Source organism: Pteronotus mesoamericanus, unplaced genomic scaffold (assembly GCF_021234165.1).
Source record: "Pteronotus mesoamericanus isolate MK-2021 breed Mesoamerican mustached bat unplaced genomic scaffold, CSHL_Meso_final contig_20, whole genome shotgun sequence".
NCBI lineage: Eukaryota > Metazoa > Chordata > Mammalia > Chiroptera > Mormoopidae > Pteronotus > Pteronotus mesoamericanus.
In genome coordinates this window covers 32979383-32995118 of record NW_026555085.1, presented here as the reverse complement: position 1 = coordinate 32995118, position 15736 = coordinate 32979383, and the positions used below count along the sequence as shown (strand labels likewise).

At 34.5% G+C, this 15736-nt stretch overlaps 1 protein-coding gene across 7 annotated transcripts in view; it reads right to left on the bottom strand.

The window, feature by feature from the left end:
* Positions 1 to 1815: 1815 nt before the first annotated feature.
* The window catches only part of FAM135A (family with sequence similarity 135 member A), a 100484-nt gene continuing 86563 nt past the window's right edge, over positions 1816 to 15736 (bottom strand). For all 7 annotated transcript variants that reach the window (XM_054569556.1, XM_054569555.1, XM_054569560.1 and 4 more), the window contains 2 exons: positions 6369 to 6482; positions 1816 to 3276 (listed from right to left, as the gene is read on the bottom strand). In XM_054569556.1, the coding sequence (XP_054425531.1) occupies positions 3071 to 3276; positions 6369 to 6482 (320 nt within the window). In that variant the 3' untranslated portion in view covers positions 1816 to 3070. The remainder of the gene's footprint in view (positions 3277 to 6368; positions 6483 to 15736) is intronic.

Sequence of the window (15736 nt, the reverse complement as noted above, 5' to 3'; positions counted from 1 at the left end):
AGGGAACAGGGAGAGGAGTCTGACTAGAACTCAGGAATCTCATCTCTTGGAACACCTCCTACCAGTACCATGTTGAATTATGAAAATTAAGCAGACTGTTGCAAACATATATAGGTAAAACCACCCAAGCTACAAATTTTTGGCTCACACACTAGGTAAAGAAATCTGGTCAGCTGAGGTGCTGGTTGAAAACAAAGAAAATAAAATGGCAGTGGTGACAAGTAATAATCGTCTAGCTTAATCACCGGTGGTGAAGGAAGGACTGTATTTACAAAATCATTTTTTAAAGAGAGAACTTTGGGACATAAAACATGCTGTTATCTGTATCCTATCCTGGAGACTTAGTTGGTCTGTAATAGGGCCCTGGAGTTTTTATTTCTATGAGTTACCTAAGTAATTCTCACCAAGAAAGCTTGCAAAATACTGCTCTAGTTCATTTTCTTCCTTGTTGGCTCATGTATGTTTATAAATATTTTCTCTTTCCTTTCTTACACTATTAGTGTATATACTGGTGGTAAGGTTATAATTTTACTTATGGGATGCAAACTATTGAAACAAGATTGTAGAACCAGAGAAAAAATGGACATCACGGAGATCCTGGACTTGAAAATGGCAGAGGGACAATAGTAGTGTCAGGAGGAAGCATTTTAAATGCATAAATGTGAGAAGAATGGTGTATGTGGATGTTGGAAAGACAAAGAGACAGATTACGGTATACCTGTGATAGGTTTTTATATTTGGTGCTTAGTCATCAAACCCCTTTAATCTTGGTAAACCCATTTGGTAAGCCTTGGTACGAGAAATGGTCCCATTTTCTACTGTGGAAGTTGAGGTCATATATACTCGCTCTCTTTCATGTCTGACGACAGCCTGAGTGAGGACACAAGACTGAGCCTGGATACTTGGACATTCCCACCAGACTTTGAATCAGGAGTGAATGATGCAAATAAGCAATATGTTTGGAATCCAGTTTTCAGAGGCCTCAAGGCCAGGAGAAATATACACAAACTTCCAGCTCTTTCTGAGGTTGGGACTTGGCTATATGATTTTGGTCATCTCACTTCCTTTGGTTTCTACTGTTTTCCAAAGCTGGTTCTCCAGCCTTTCTATCAATGCTAAGAGCTGCCTAATATTCTTCCACTGAATAATTTTTCTTCTTAAATTTATCTTTTTTTTGTTTTGTTTTCAACCAAGATCTTTATTGGTATATGCATCAACATGATTCATTCTCTAGGAGTCACTTACTCTGTTTCAGATAATCATTTCCCCAGCCCACCCCCGCAATCTGTATTTGGAAGTAAATAGCATATGCTAGTTTCCCGGGTAAACCAGAAATAAAGTTTGTTAGGTTTTAAACCTTGATCATAGATATGCTTTTAAAACTGTATTAGAACAACCAATCAACCAACTATGATCATAAGAGCAGTTTACCTTTAAATACAATTATATGCTTATGAGTAAGAATAAATCCTTTGATAAACCTGGAAGAGATTATTCAAACTTAGAATAAACATATTTTAAAATCAGGGTCAAGGTATGTGAAGACGAAAAATGTGTGTGGCAAAAACACATGGTATATAATGCATATATTTACATTTTCCAGTTATAAAGAACTTGGTATATTATTGCTTAGTCTTTTCATTAAGTTTTCAAGTATTTTAAAAAGTAAAGATTTATGGAGAGCAATCAAAATACTTTTAACTACCTAATATATGCAAATATGTAAATTATAAAAATACTTTACAAAGGCTTTAAGTTATACAATCATGCTGGTCTATAATATAGTCTATTCAATTATAAATAAAAACATACCTCTAGTGTTCTGAAAATAAGCAAGTATTTTAGCTGCTCCTCTAGATAGTCATTTGTTCATTTATTATCACCAGAGGCAATAACACAATGCTAAAAATAAACATGCATCAATTATACAATACATACTTACAAAAACCTTGTGTCCAATCACAACTGGTGAATGCAAACAGACCTATTCACCCTTAGTGCATTATGATTTTCACAAGTAAAACAGTAAAGGAAAATAAGAGAATTTAATGCTATTCAGCACCTTTAAAGTCAAATGACTTAACAACTCCATGTATTAAAAACATTTGCATCTGTATCACCAAACATGTAAAGTTAATTTTTTGTTCCATTTTTAACATGAATTATTTTATTTACATTACTGTTTAGTTCAACAAATTTTAACAATATTTAAAAATTATCTAAATTCATAAAAGTATTTCATAAATTTCAACATTTAATTACTATGTACATACAAGGAAGTTCATGAAAAAAAGTTAAAGAAATGTAGTCAGAAAGTTCAAGCAACATTACCAAATTTAACAAAATTCCAACTAAATCAAGGCAGAGGGCATTCAAACATTCAAAAATCTCTAGATGCTGCTGACATGAACATGAAAAATTCCAGTAATAAAAGTCAATGTGAGAAACAATGTTGAAATCACCAGTAGAAAATATATTTTAATAGGCATGACATATGTTGAAATGCAATAATAATAATAATGACTTTTTATAGAAAACTTTTATAACATTGTCATATATGAGCTATCTCATTTGGCAGGGCTCAAGAGTTGATTTCAAAAAATATATTTTAGCAGCCACAATTTTATTTCCAGTTAAAACATAGTAAAATGTTAAAAGTAAAAGTTATAATTAACTAAATATACCCCAATACTAGAAAATTTAAAGTCCCATGCTATTCTAGCAATAATGGCCTCTAGTACGATGTGTCTGATATAAGGATGGTGGAAAGCCAATAATAAAGAATGAGACGTACAATGGGCTTAAAATTTCATGGAAATACTTATGTAGCAAAATATATGAAAAAGTAATAGAAAAGTAAAAAGATAAAATTAAAAAAATATTGCACAGCCACATTACCTAGAAAGTAAAGTTATGTTTAAAAAGCTCTAAACATGGATGATATAAATTATCTTCCATATAAAAAGGTATAAATATTTTTTAGAACTTATCAGCATCTATAATTTAATATAATACATTATTTGAATCACTGTTGAATGAGGTAATTGTCAAGTCTCTTAATGTTTTTATCTTATTGAAAATATTTGAGGGCAGCAACCAGAAAGAATTTCTCTAAAAATATTTCTGAATCAAGAACAGCTATATGTGCAGCTCTCCCAATGAGTGAATCAGCTGTATTGGGCAATGCATTGATGACATTATAGCGAACCAAATTACAGTCCTTGCTTTGTAGAACCGGGCGAAGCAAATTGTGGATCATTTCTGAATAGATCTGTCCTATGGAAGAAGAGAAAAAATAAAATTAGCTCACATAATTAACAGAAAAAATTCTATGCCAGTTTGTATAGAATTTATACAATTTAGTTACATTATTTCCATTTAAAGTAGAAAAAGTTGTCGGTGCCTGTGTCATATAAGGAAATGTTAAAAATAATGCCCCTATTTTTTTACTACAAAATATTTTATTACAAAATCATGTGTGTAATTCTATAACACAACAATATCACACTCAAGCATACCACATGACATTTTAGGTGAAATGTTCAAATTAAAACTATAAATTATTACACCCATATTATTACCCTACCAACTACACTCAAGTAGGTGTTCTTCTGCAGGACCCTGTATGTGTGTGTGTGTGTGTGTACGCGTGTTTTTGCTTAATCCCTTTGTCTTTTTTCACCTAGTCTCCTAACCCCTGTCCCTTTGACAGCTGTCTGTTGTATTTACCTGTTTCTATTTCTATTTGTTTGTTGAATTATGTTGTTGAATAAACTGTACACTTGACACCTGTATGAGTTTATTAACCAATGTCACCCCAATAAAATCAATTTATAAAAAAGCAGAACAAGTTATTTTCAAAGGTTTTATTTTTCCTTAACTATCATTTTTGAGACTGTTTTAGAGAAAGTATGATTTCATTATTTATCTAGCCAAGTAAAAATAACATATTTATTATACATTATTCTTGTAAATTTGACATTTTTAGTTCAAAGCCCTGAATATAACAGAGCAAGTGGCTTTTTTTCAACATTGTCACTTTTGACTTGTTAAACCATTATGAAAAAGTGGCCATGCTGAGATTCTGATAAGGCAAAATTTAAAACTTCAGTCTACATCAAGTTTCCATGGCAGTCAACATATTTCCATGTATTTCCAAAATACAAGGGTGAGAAAAGTAGGTTAATAATAAATAATGCAATAATTATTAAATAATACAAGAATAAACTGTTTCGTGCACTCACAACTGTAAACCTACTTTTGCCCACTCCTGTATTTTGAGAAGAATGACAAAACCTTTAGTCAGAAGAACAATGTGAGTTTGGCTCAAAGATCAAAGAGGATCCTCTTTTTCCTCTGAAGATTTATTTAATGCTTGGTTCTGCTTTTACTTCCAAAGTTGTGCTCCTCTCTCCCTCTTTTTAGTTAATTCTTGTAATAGATTTATTGTGGTCAAGCTAAGCATTAAAGATCAAGGTCAGACATACAGTACACATAAAAGGACAACCTACCTAGGAGGGGCAAAACAGTTTTTAATGCTTATGCATTCTACTGTATTACCAACATGAGGGGGGACCCAAAAAAACCAAGAATTTATATAAAATAGTGTGTTTATTCTCACATGTTTAAACTTTAGCCACCTTCAAAGTATTCTCCTTTTGATGCAATACACCTATCAAGATGTTTTTCCCACTGCTCAAAACAGTTATTGAACCTGCTGATTTCTGACGCCTTTTAGTGCTTCTGCTGTTTTTTTGTTTTACCTCTTCCACATTGGCAAAACGTTCCCCTTTGAGGACTTCTTTTCATTTGGGGAAACAAAAAAAGTCGCTCAGGGTGAAATTTGGTGAATAGGGAGGTGAGGCACGGGGGTCATGCTGCTTTTCGGTAAAAAACTGCTGAACACTCAGTGTGGTGGGGGCAGATGCGCTCACGAATTGCCCGTCATGAAATGGGAAACGCTCTGAGTCTTGAAGCTGAATGCAGCCTCGCACAACATCGCCAGCTGGTACACTGATACAGATGGGTTCATAGACACTCACTTAGCAGTGGAAGTCTGTATGTACTACCAGAGACCTGCCCTCTAGGAGATAATTCCCTTTTTTTTATTTTGGTCCCCCCTCATATATGAGTGCTAACACATAGTCTTGGAACCTGTAAATTTTAGGAAGGTATTACATTTTAGAGAAGCAGATGTAGCCCTGAGGAATGATGATGAGGTGATAGTACACAGAGTACAGTTAGATAAAGAAGAGAGAGGTATTTAAGAGAAGATTAATATCACACAGATTCATAAAAAACTTCTCTTAGTTTTCACTGTGAGCCAAGCTGGATGCTACTGGTTCCATGCTATTTAAAAAATATTCTTATGTAGGAAGAAACTTAAGCCTCTGTATATTAGATTTTTCCCATCCTCCAGTGGCATAGAATGCCAAAGGACGTTTACCTAATTTTAGTGACCAATCTGAAGGTTAACCTCTCCTGAATTTTTCCCTATGTGGATTCTAGCTTTTTCCCATAAGTGGATGCTTGCTAGAACAGAGATAAAAACAGTAACAACAGCAACAACAACTTTGACAAAAATTATTCTGATGTCACAAAATGCTCAAAAAATATTTCTTAAATAGAGTACTTCCTATGTGCTAGCACCATGCTCGGTAATTCTAACACAGAGAGTCCCTGCCTAAAGGAGATGCTCACTGTCACAATGTGGGAAAAGCAAAGGGTTAAGAACTCGCTTAAAATTGGCCTTATTCCAAAAGGGGAACTGAGACAATATTGGGAGGTAGGACACCCAGGCCTTTTTCCTAAGCCTATAATTAACCACCTGGCTTTGGATAAGTCACTTAGCATCTCTGGGCCTCAGTTACAAAATGAGCAAATAGGACCCAAGTTTCCTTCTGGCTCCGAATAGCCAGATTCGGATTTAAATTTTGTTTGTTATTCAAAAATAGCAAAAGAATAAGTAAGTAAATTCTTCACCAGTCACTATCAGTAAAGTGGCTCAACTCCTTGCTGCTGTCTGATTAAAAGTGAGGTACAGACGAACATATAGCATGAGTTTACCACAATCACCAATCCTAATACTCTGGAGAAAATCAAAAGTACAAATAATTTTTGAGGTAGCAAAATGGAGAAGCATTTGTAATTAGATGAAAGAACTATTTCATTAGAACGACAACTGTTTCATTGGCAAAAACATCTGATGTGGCAAGAGTAAAGAAAGGAAGGATAGCTGTTAATATCAGTGGGTGAAAAAAAGAAGTAAAAGAGAAGGATGAGAGAAAGAAAGGGACTACAAGAAAAATTTGGGAAAACACTCATATGTAGGTACAACTCTTTGAAATACTTTTAATTTACTTTGTTACCTGACTGTTTGTCCTTTAAAGCTGTTTTACACATTTCAATGCGGGCAGAGTGATAAGGAACATAGCGATCCTGTAGAGATCCCACTAGCACAACATTTTTGAAATAATGAAGCCCTATGAAAAGAAAATACTGAATTATAATACATTAATTAAGCATTTAGAATGAGTAATATATTAAGTGACCAAAAAACATTTCCTCAGTAGCACTATTTATAGCTTCTTTTTAAATACCTAATGAACCCTTTCTCCAAATTTCTTTGTATTATTTACAACCTCCCTTCATTGTATGTAGTTTATGTGTTGATATGAGAAATGTGTGTTTGTACTGAGTGAAAGCAAGGATTGTGCTGTGGTGGTATGAGGGTAGGGGAGAAATTAGATATTTCATGACATTCTTACTTTCCAAAGGATATGCCTCAATAATTAAGGAATATTTCCCTAAGACACAAAATTATATTCCTTCAAAAACAAATAAAACACCCTGTATGAACTCATTTAAACCTGACTTTTCTAAACTTTCATTTGACTCTTGCCTAACTTTATTCCCATTTTTTTTCCTTATTTAGGTGATGTTGCGAAGATACAAGTTTGATTTTTTTTTTAGTAATAATGAGTTTCATAATGCATCCACACACTTTTGTCAGGTCCCTTTTATTAAACTAGGTGATTTTAAAGGCTTGTGATCTTGGGATACTTTGTTAATTAACTTAAGTACTGAAACCATGTTTTGACCACTTTAGTATTGGTAATATTCTATCTAGTTTTACTATTTGTCTCAGACTAGTAAATAAAAACTAAAAATTCTATGTGATTATTAAATAAGACACAAATAAAAAATGGCAATACGATTACAGTTGGGGTGTATAGTGCACAGAATTGTATTTCTGGAATGTTCCAGAGTAAAATTTTGAAACTTTTTGCCCACTGAAATTCAAAGTCTTACAGACAGACCAACTATGGGAACTACTGTGGATCCAGAAAGCAGGAAGCCTTTGTAGAAGCTCCCTTTCTCCTCTGAAACTTAAAGATCCTAATAATGAGAAGACTGTATACTCACATGCAGCCAGGTGAGACTATATATACTTTATGCCAAATATAAGGTTATCTTCCCTTTTTCCCAATGAGAAGATACCACTTTGAGGAAGCCTGAATATATAAAATTCTAGGGATATAATCAAATGTCTACAACAGGAATTCAATTACACAATCATATTTAATATTTTAAAAAGATATTAAGAAAAATTGATTTCCTCCCTTTATTCTCATATTTTATGAGACAAATTCATTCTACTTTGGCTTCATTTGACAGCAATGTCTTCACCAGCATCAGTCCGACTTTGGGAATAATCTATGTATCTTTAGAGCGGAGGTTTTCATTACCCATTACCCATGGGTAATTTAAGACTCTCCACAGTGAAGATGGGCATGTACGAGGTCTGCCCAGAAGGTATCCAGCCATAAATATGAAAAATAGAGACATTTCTTGAAGACGATGCAAGATACAAGAAACACTGTACATTGGACAATGATGCCTCAGTCTCCCTCAAAGTAGGCACCTTGGGACCTCACACAGTTCTCCGAATCACCATCAGTTGCCCTGTTGTATTTACCAAATCTCAGATGGTCTGAAATCTCTTCCCTTTCAAAGGTGATTTAGTTTTGGGGAAAGCCAGAAGTTGCAGGGTGCCAAATCTGGGCTGTTGGGGGCACTGAGTCACCTGGGTGATTTGATGTTTCACCAAAAAACTCTGCAGAAGACGTGATGTATGAACAGGCGCATTGTTATGATGAAGTTGCCAATCACCAGGTGTCCATAACTGCGGCCTTCTGAATTAACCGAATAGTTTCCATGGGAGAAATGTTCAGTTCAAGCCTAACACAAAATTTGATGCAGATTCATTGCTCTATTCCCTCAGTCATTTTGAATATGACAGCAACAGTACACATGCTCAGTCAACCGCTCCAAATGACTAGTACAGTGAGGTTGTCATTGTTCACGCATGCACACTCCAGTCCTTTCTCCTTAGCTGCCAGGTTATATGGGTGTCGCACAAAACATTCTCATTACATTAACAATGGCTGGATGTTTTCTGGACAGACCTTGTATAGCTTTAAGAAAATTGATTTCTGTAGTCCAACTTCCATATGGGTTGTTTTCTATATATGAATTGTCTTTCTCCCACTTTATAAGAGAAAGGTATTCCCCCAATCTATTTCAAGTCTTGTGATGATGTATAGCCCTAGGGTATAAAAGTCTCTGGGGAACCAAGCAAAACATGGATGAAATCTAACTTTTTCTGACAAAAAATAAAGTTTGATTTGGCTGGCTGACAGTAAGAACTGGCTTTACCAATTGGAATTTATGGGACACATTTTCCATAAATGGAATTAAATTCTTATTGAATGAGTTAAATCTTTATATTTTTATGATGATAATTCTAGTAAATATATACTACCTGATATGCTAGATACCATGTCCTTTGCAAATATTTAAAATTATACAAAATATTTTTAGGCATCACCCTAAAATTACACAAGGGGGTACACATTTTTAAATATTCTTTTAAGGGTTAAAAAAGCCAAAACTGTGAACACTGTCCTACTGTACATCATCTTCACTTCTGAGTTGTTTTCAATACTGCATTTTTTTGAATCTAAGTATGGTGCTGTTGCTGAAATTTTAACCCAAGTTACATGAAACCGGCCATATTAACAACACAATTGGCTTCTTTTATCTAGAAGGTATATATATTTGTGTACTCCATAAAACGCTCCCGTATCACACAACTCCCAGAGTACAACTCATGTCACAATGTGCATAAATAACACTACTTGAAGCTGTGCATTGCACAGCCTGTGGCAACCTTCTTCAACATTCATTTTCGTATTTTCCTAAATGACTAGTTTTCCTTAAATGCGAGCATCTTCTACACCCTCTTTACTCTTCCCTTACAAACTTGCTTCCTATTTCACTGAGAATATAGAATAGTCAGAAGAGAATTTCCACATACTCGCACCTTATATAAACCCACTTACCATACCGGTACTTTCATGTTTTGCCTTCACTCGTCCTCCTTCTGATAACTGTTAATAACCCTATCTCAGGCCAGTCCTTATACTTGTATGCTATGTCCCAACCTCTCCAGTTTATGTGAGGGCCTTTGTCTCATCCCTCTCTTGCTTTGTCAATTATCTCTTTCGTACAGATCATTCCTACCAGTATGCAAACACTGTAATAACTTCCATTAAAAAAAAACCCAATCAATGTACCTGTCCTTGGATTTTACACTCCTCGAATAGTACCCCACCGCACCCCCAATTTCTTGGCACTGTTTTATCTATATAGTTATATTATAAAAAACAGGCATTACTTTTTAAAAATTACATTAAATATGTATTTCAAAATACTAGGTTTTACAGAGAATCTGATACATTTCTATAGAGAAATGACACTCAGGTTGAGCTTGATCAACGCTTTAGACTGAGATCCTTGAGGGAAGTGTCTGTGTCTCCTCAGGTTCAGGCAGCTCAGTGTAATGGAAGAAAAATCAATGAAGATTAGATAAGAGGATTTCAAAGATATCCTTTAACTCTCAGATTCCATGATGATAAAATAAAATCAAAGATCCTAATACTGATATAAATATACTATACTGTCATATTTTGAAATGTGATTTCTAAGACAGCACTGTACTTTAAAAATGCATTTTAAATTTAGTAATCAATTTTAACAAGTTTCCCAACAATAAATTAATACTAATGCTGTGTTAATACTAATACTGCAGAAGCATAGGGGGTTTGACTTTTGTGTGATCCAAGGACCAACTTAAATAGCCTGTGATTCTTTTGGAATCTTTTGGTTTCAACTCCCTGTCTAGTAGTATTGGCTTGAAGGGGCACAAACGCAAAGTGAACTATAGTAGGCCCAGAGCTGCAATGGGAATTATGGAAGTAATTCATCTGAGTGGAAGTCCAACTAATAAAAATGTCTGATGACTTTATTTTGGGAGCTTTATATTCTAGGTTCATCTTCTCTGAACCTACATTGATTCCACCTGCTTAAGGATGACCTAGTTAACTGGCCTTCAGGTTAGCACTTCACTCAGCCCCCTATGTGCCTAATTCTTGGCTGAAAAGTTACCTCTAACTTGGGAAAGTAACAAGATTTCCCCATCAAGAGAATGAAACTAGAAAAGTTTCTAAATATTTTACTTCTCCGGATTACCAAGAAAAAGATTAAAGTAAATCTTCAGTATTTTTCTGGACTGTATTATAACATGATTTTATATGAACATTGTAAATGGTAACTTTCATCTTCATTGATACTTCACCTGATACTTCTGGTGACTCACTTTTGTCTGAAATTTTCATGTTTTAAAGCAGTTCCCATTGGTTAATTCTGCCAACTTTTCAAAATTAACTAAAGCACTGGTGGTTTTGTACATTAAGGGATATTTAGCAAGTTTTGAGACATTCTTGATGTCACAACCATGGTTCGTGGGTTGTAAAGATGAGTGTGATACTGGTATTTTGTGGGTAGAGGCCAGGGATGCTGCCAAATATCCTACAATGCACAGGACAGTCCCTGACAACAAAGAATTATCCAGCCCAGAATGTCAATAGTGCTGAAGTTGAGAAAACCCTGTACTTTAAAAATGGACATATTGTAAGCAATATTAAACTATTCTTATTTTTACTCATTTATTTTAAATATATTAGAAAGAATTTACTTCCTAAAGTAAAGTTAGCTGATGTTGATTTCCCCCCATTTTCAGAAACAAAATACAAATGTTATTTACAAACCAAGTGATACCTATTATTAAACACCTCCGCAATCTACTGGAAGAAAAGAATATCTAGTGCCACAGTAGCACAGCAGGAATTCAATCATTGGTAAAAAGAATCTAAGCAGATGTTTTTTGGAAGATCTTAAAATAGGATATTATGTTTTGGAAGTTCCAACAAGAAAAGATTCTTATTTGGCTATATTTGTATCCTCATTATGGAATGTGAAAGTGCCCATGATCCTTCTATGTAATCTTGACTACTTTACCACTGATGTCACCTAATCTACACTTTTTACCTTCCACATTGCTCTAGTTCCTTCATCATCTTTCTTTCCCTTGATATGCAATGCTGAGATATTATTATGCCTTAACTATATGGTGTGAACTATATGGTCTAACAGCAATTTTTAGAAAGTTATAGGTTTTTGATCAAAGTTGCTATAAAAATTTAATAAATGTAATTGTAATATCTTAATCAAGAAAAGACAATTTCCTCTTCAAATTAGTATTTCTTTAACTCTATCAGATCTGCTGTCTGCAAAACGAAAAAGGCAACTCATGCTCAATAAAATTGTATTTATAAAAAATGTTTCTCATTTTAGAAATCATACAAATTATTTTAGACTTTTAAAAGTTTCCTTAATTTTAAAATAATGAATAGTTTTCAACTGAGGAAAGCTACTAATGATATGTTGCAGAGAAAAAGGCTTTTCAAAAGGAACACACAGAGGAGGCTTTGCTTAAATAAGAAAAGAAGGTAGTGGATTGGATTTTGCTTCAGACAGGTTATTTTATTTTACTACCACTGTTTTAATTCTTGCCTGAGGAAATATTTATTGATTTTAGAGAGAAAGGCAGGGAGAGAGAAACATTGATTGGTTGCCTTCTTGTATGCACCCCAAGGGGAATGAACCTGCAACTTAGATATGTGCCCTGACCCGGAATCGAACCCCCAACCTTTCTGTACAGTGGATGATGCTCCAACCAACTGAACACACTTGGTCAGAGCCAGGCAGGTTATTTTAGCCTTCCCCTAAAGAGGAGGAAGTTAGCCACCCAGAAGATACAGAAGCAATAATTGGACTAGGGCATCCAGGACTTTGTATCTTTCACAAAATGAAAACATAAAAGAGAAATCATCACTGGGGCTGTTGATTGTTTTAAAACACCTGATATAGCATATCAGTTACATAAAAATGGTTAAGTAAACATTGCTCTGTTTTCCTGTTTTACTTATGTTTCTGATGTGAATCCATATATTTCTACATTGTGAATAAAGTGGTTTTCTAGACCATGGGATATTGGTCTGTGGCCTATTAGGAACTGGGCTGCACAACAGAAGGGGAGCAGCCACCAGTGAGGGAAGCTTCACCTGTGTTTACAGCCACTCTCCGTTACTCGCATTGCTGCCTGAGCTCTATTTCCTGTCAGATCAGTGGTGGTATGAGATTCTCATAGGAGCATGAACCCTACTGTGAACTGTGCATGCCGAGTGATCTAGGTTGCGTGCTCCTTATGAGAATCTAATGCCTGATGATCTGAGGTGGAGCTGAGACAGTGATGCTAGCACTGGGGAGTGGCTGCAAATACAGATTATTGTTAGCAGAGAGGTTTGATGGCACAGAGACCATAATAAGTCAATTGCTTGGTGACTCATATCAAAACCTTACCAGTGAGTAGCAAGGGACAATTAAGCTGCATCTGGTGGCCAGCTCTATAGTAGCAAGTGAGTTGATGTACTATAATTGTATACCTGCATCCAGTGGCAGGCTTCAAGTCTGAATCCAACACTTATTTTAGTCTGCATGTGGGCTTCCCATTAATTAATTTACCACTTCTGTCTGCACTTTTCACGCACTGCGTACTTGTCTCCATCACAGTTTTGGTAAGCCCACATGCTAACCCTAGCATGTGGTACAATGTGTAATTACTTCATTATATATTACAATACAATAATAATAATAGAAATAAAGTGCACAATAAATGTAATGTGCTTGAATCATCCCAAAACCATTCCCCATACCCTCTCTGCCCTCAGTCTGTGGAAAAACTCTCTTCCAAGAAACTGGTCCCTGGTGCCAAAAAGGTTGGAGACTGCTGTTCTAGATGACAAAAAAGGGTTGGGGGGAAGACATAGCTCAAGACAGAATTGCTCCAACCCCTGTGATATTATAATTTTAAAATCAATTAGTGAATATTTGTGGATATTTAAAACTGCAATTAGAAATACCTCCTAAAGTTCATGAAAATATACATTAATGGCTTAACATAACATGGCTTGAACCACACATGACTGCTTACTAGCTCTGTGACCTGCAGCAAGTTACCCAACCTCTCTATGCTTCAGTGTCCTCATATGCAAAATGGGGCAATAATAGTCCTACTTTCTAAGGTTAAATCAGCTAATATGTAGAATATGCTTAAGTGGTACTTGGAATACAGGAAGTGCCATGTGTGTCAGCTAGTATTAATTCCTATATTTTAGTATTCTTGAATATATTAATCATCATTAGAAAATAGTATTCTTTCATGTCATTGTCCAATAATAACATTAATCCAATTCAGGTATATACTAATAAACTTATATTTGGGTATAAGTAGAATTTTTAAAACATAAAAATAATTTTAATAAGTCATTTGAATAACATTTATGGCTAGTAATACTAACATTTAGATGTGCTGATTTTTAACAGTTCTGTTAAAATGTTTCCTAAAATGGACTCATGATGTTAATATGAAAGCAAATATCTGTAATCTAAAACACTAATATTATTTTAGTCAAGGACATCTTCATTTAGAGCTATTTTTACCATCTAACATTTGAGTTTCATGATATTCAGAATGATAACTGTTTACATGCATTATCTCAAATAATCTTTAAAAGTCTTTTGAGGAAGATACTATAATTCACATTCTACCAATGAAGAAACTGAAGCTTGCTTGCTTATTTATTTATTTGTTTAATATTTTTTATTCCCACCCGAGGACACGCTTATTGATTTTAGAGAGAGGGGGAAGGGAGGGAGATAGGGAGAGAAACACTGATCAGCTGCATCTTATACACGCCCCAACTGGGGACCAAACCTGTAACCCAGGCATGTGTTCAGGTAGGGAATCAAACCTATGACTTTTTAGTTTGCAAGATGATGCTCCAATCAACTGAGCCACACTGGCCAGGGCTTTTTTTAAATTTTTTTTTTTAGAAACTGAAGTTTATTTAGATTAAGTAGCCTAGTCAGTGTTTCAATAAAACAAATATCCTCATATGCCTTCAAAGTTCTCTGTTAAGTTAGGCTGGTACAACCAGAGGGGAGGTGAGAGTCTTGCCACACATTATAAGGCAAATAATAAATTACAAACTTGTAAACAAAAGTTTTAACTATTCCTTAAGAAATAATTTAAATGCAAAAGACCTACTCATATTTATTAATAACTATAAAGTTAATACAAAATCTGTTTGGATGGGGAATGTCACAGATTACAGAACTTTTGTAGTAAAATTTTAGTCATGCTTTCTTTTAGGTTTTTATTTTCTATTGTTGCTATTTATTACTGTTGCTAATTAAGTTTCACCTTTCAGGTATTTCCTAACCCATCAGAAGCAGTGGTACAAATTCCACAGCTATGCACAATGGCTCTAGTTAGTGTAAGTTTTTCTCATATGGAAACTATACACTAAATTTGATTTTGTAGGAACATCTTATAGTTTTATTAATCAAGTATATATTTCTATGCGCTATAAGTAACTTATTGTTGTTGCTTTGTACCTTTATGAACAAGATCATAAAACCTGACTTATAAAAAAACTTTTCTTTCACTGATTTTAGTAACAGACGATACATGAAATAACCATTTCCAGATTTCTTTATCACATTAACAACATTTAAGGTAGAATCCTGAAAAGGATAAAACAGGACTCAAGTGAAGTAGCTACAATCAATTACTAAAACTGTCCAGTGTTCATATCAAATGTTTTAAGAGCAGGATGGAGGACATGGGTGATAGGAATAAAGTTAAAGATAGATTTAAAAGTCCAGGACTTAAGTTTATAACGTCAAGTTATTTCAGACTATCAGTCACCAAATATATGGGTTTGATTTGCAGCTTACTATATAATATTTAACCTGCTTTTGGTACTGAAAATAATGTTTAAAAGATCACTCACTGATTCAGTGGACTTATACTGAACTCTTGTTAGGAAGAACTATAGTAAATATTGAGTGTGTATATGGCGGGTGGGAAAGGGTTGTCACAACAAATCAGATATACGAAAAGAAGGATAAGATACACAAAAATGACTCATGAGATAAACTATAATGGGTATGGTAAAGAGGTTCATATATAATATAATGTTAATATGAATTCAGAGATATTACCAATTTTGGGATGTGGGACACAAACAAGTGGAATAAATCAAAACGCCACCGAAGTGTTTCAAACCAAGTAATTTAGAGGACAAAGTACCATTTTAAAAAGAATGAAAAAAGAGGCAGCTTACATATTTAGTTTGATATGTAAGTAGAGATGCCTAGCCAGAAAATGAGAATCGGAATTCATTAATGAAGTAAGTCCTGGAGATAT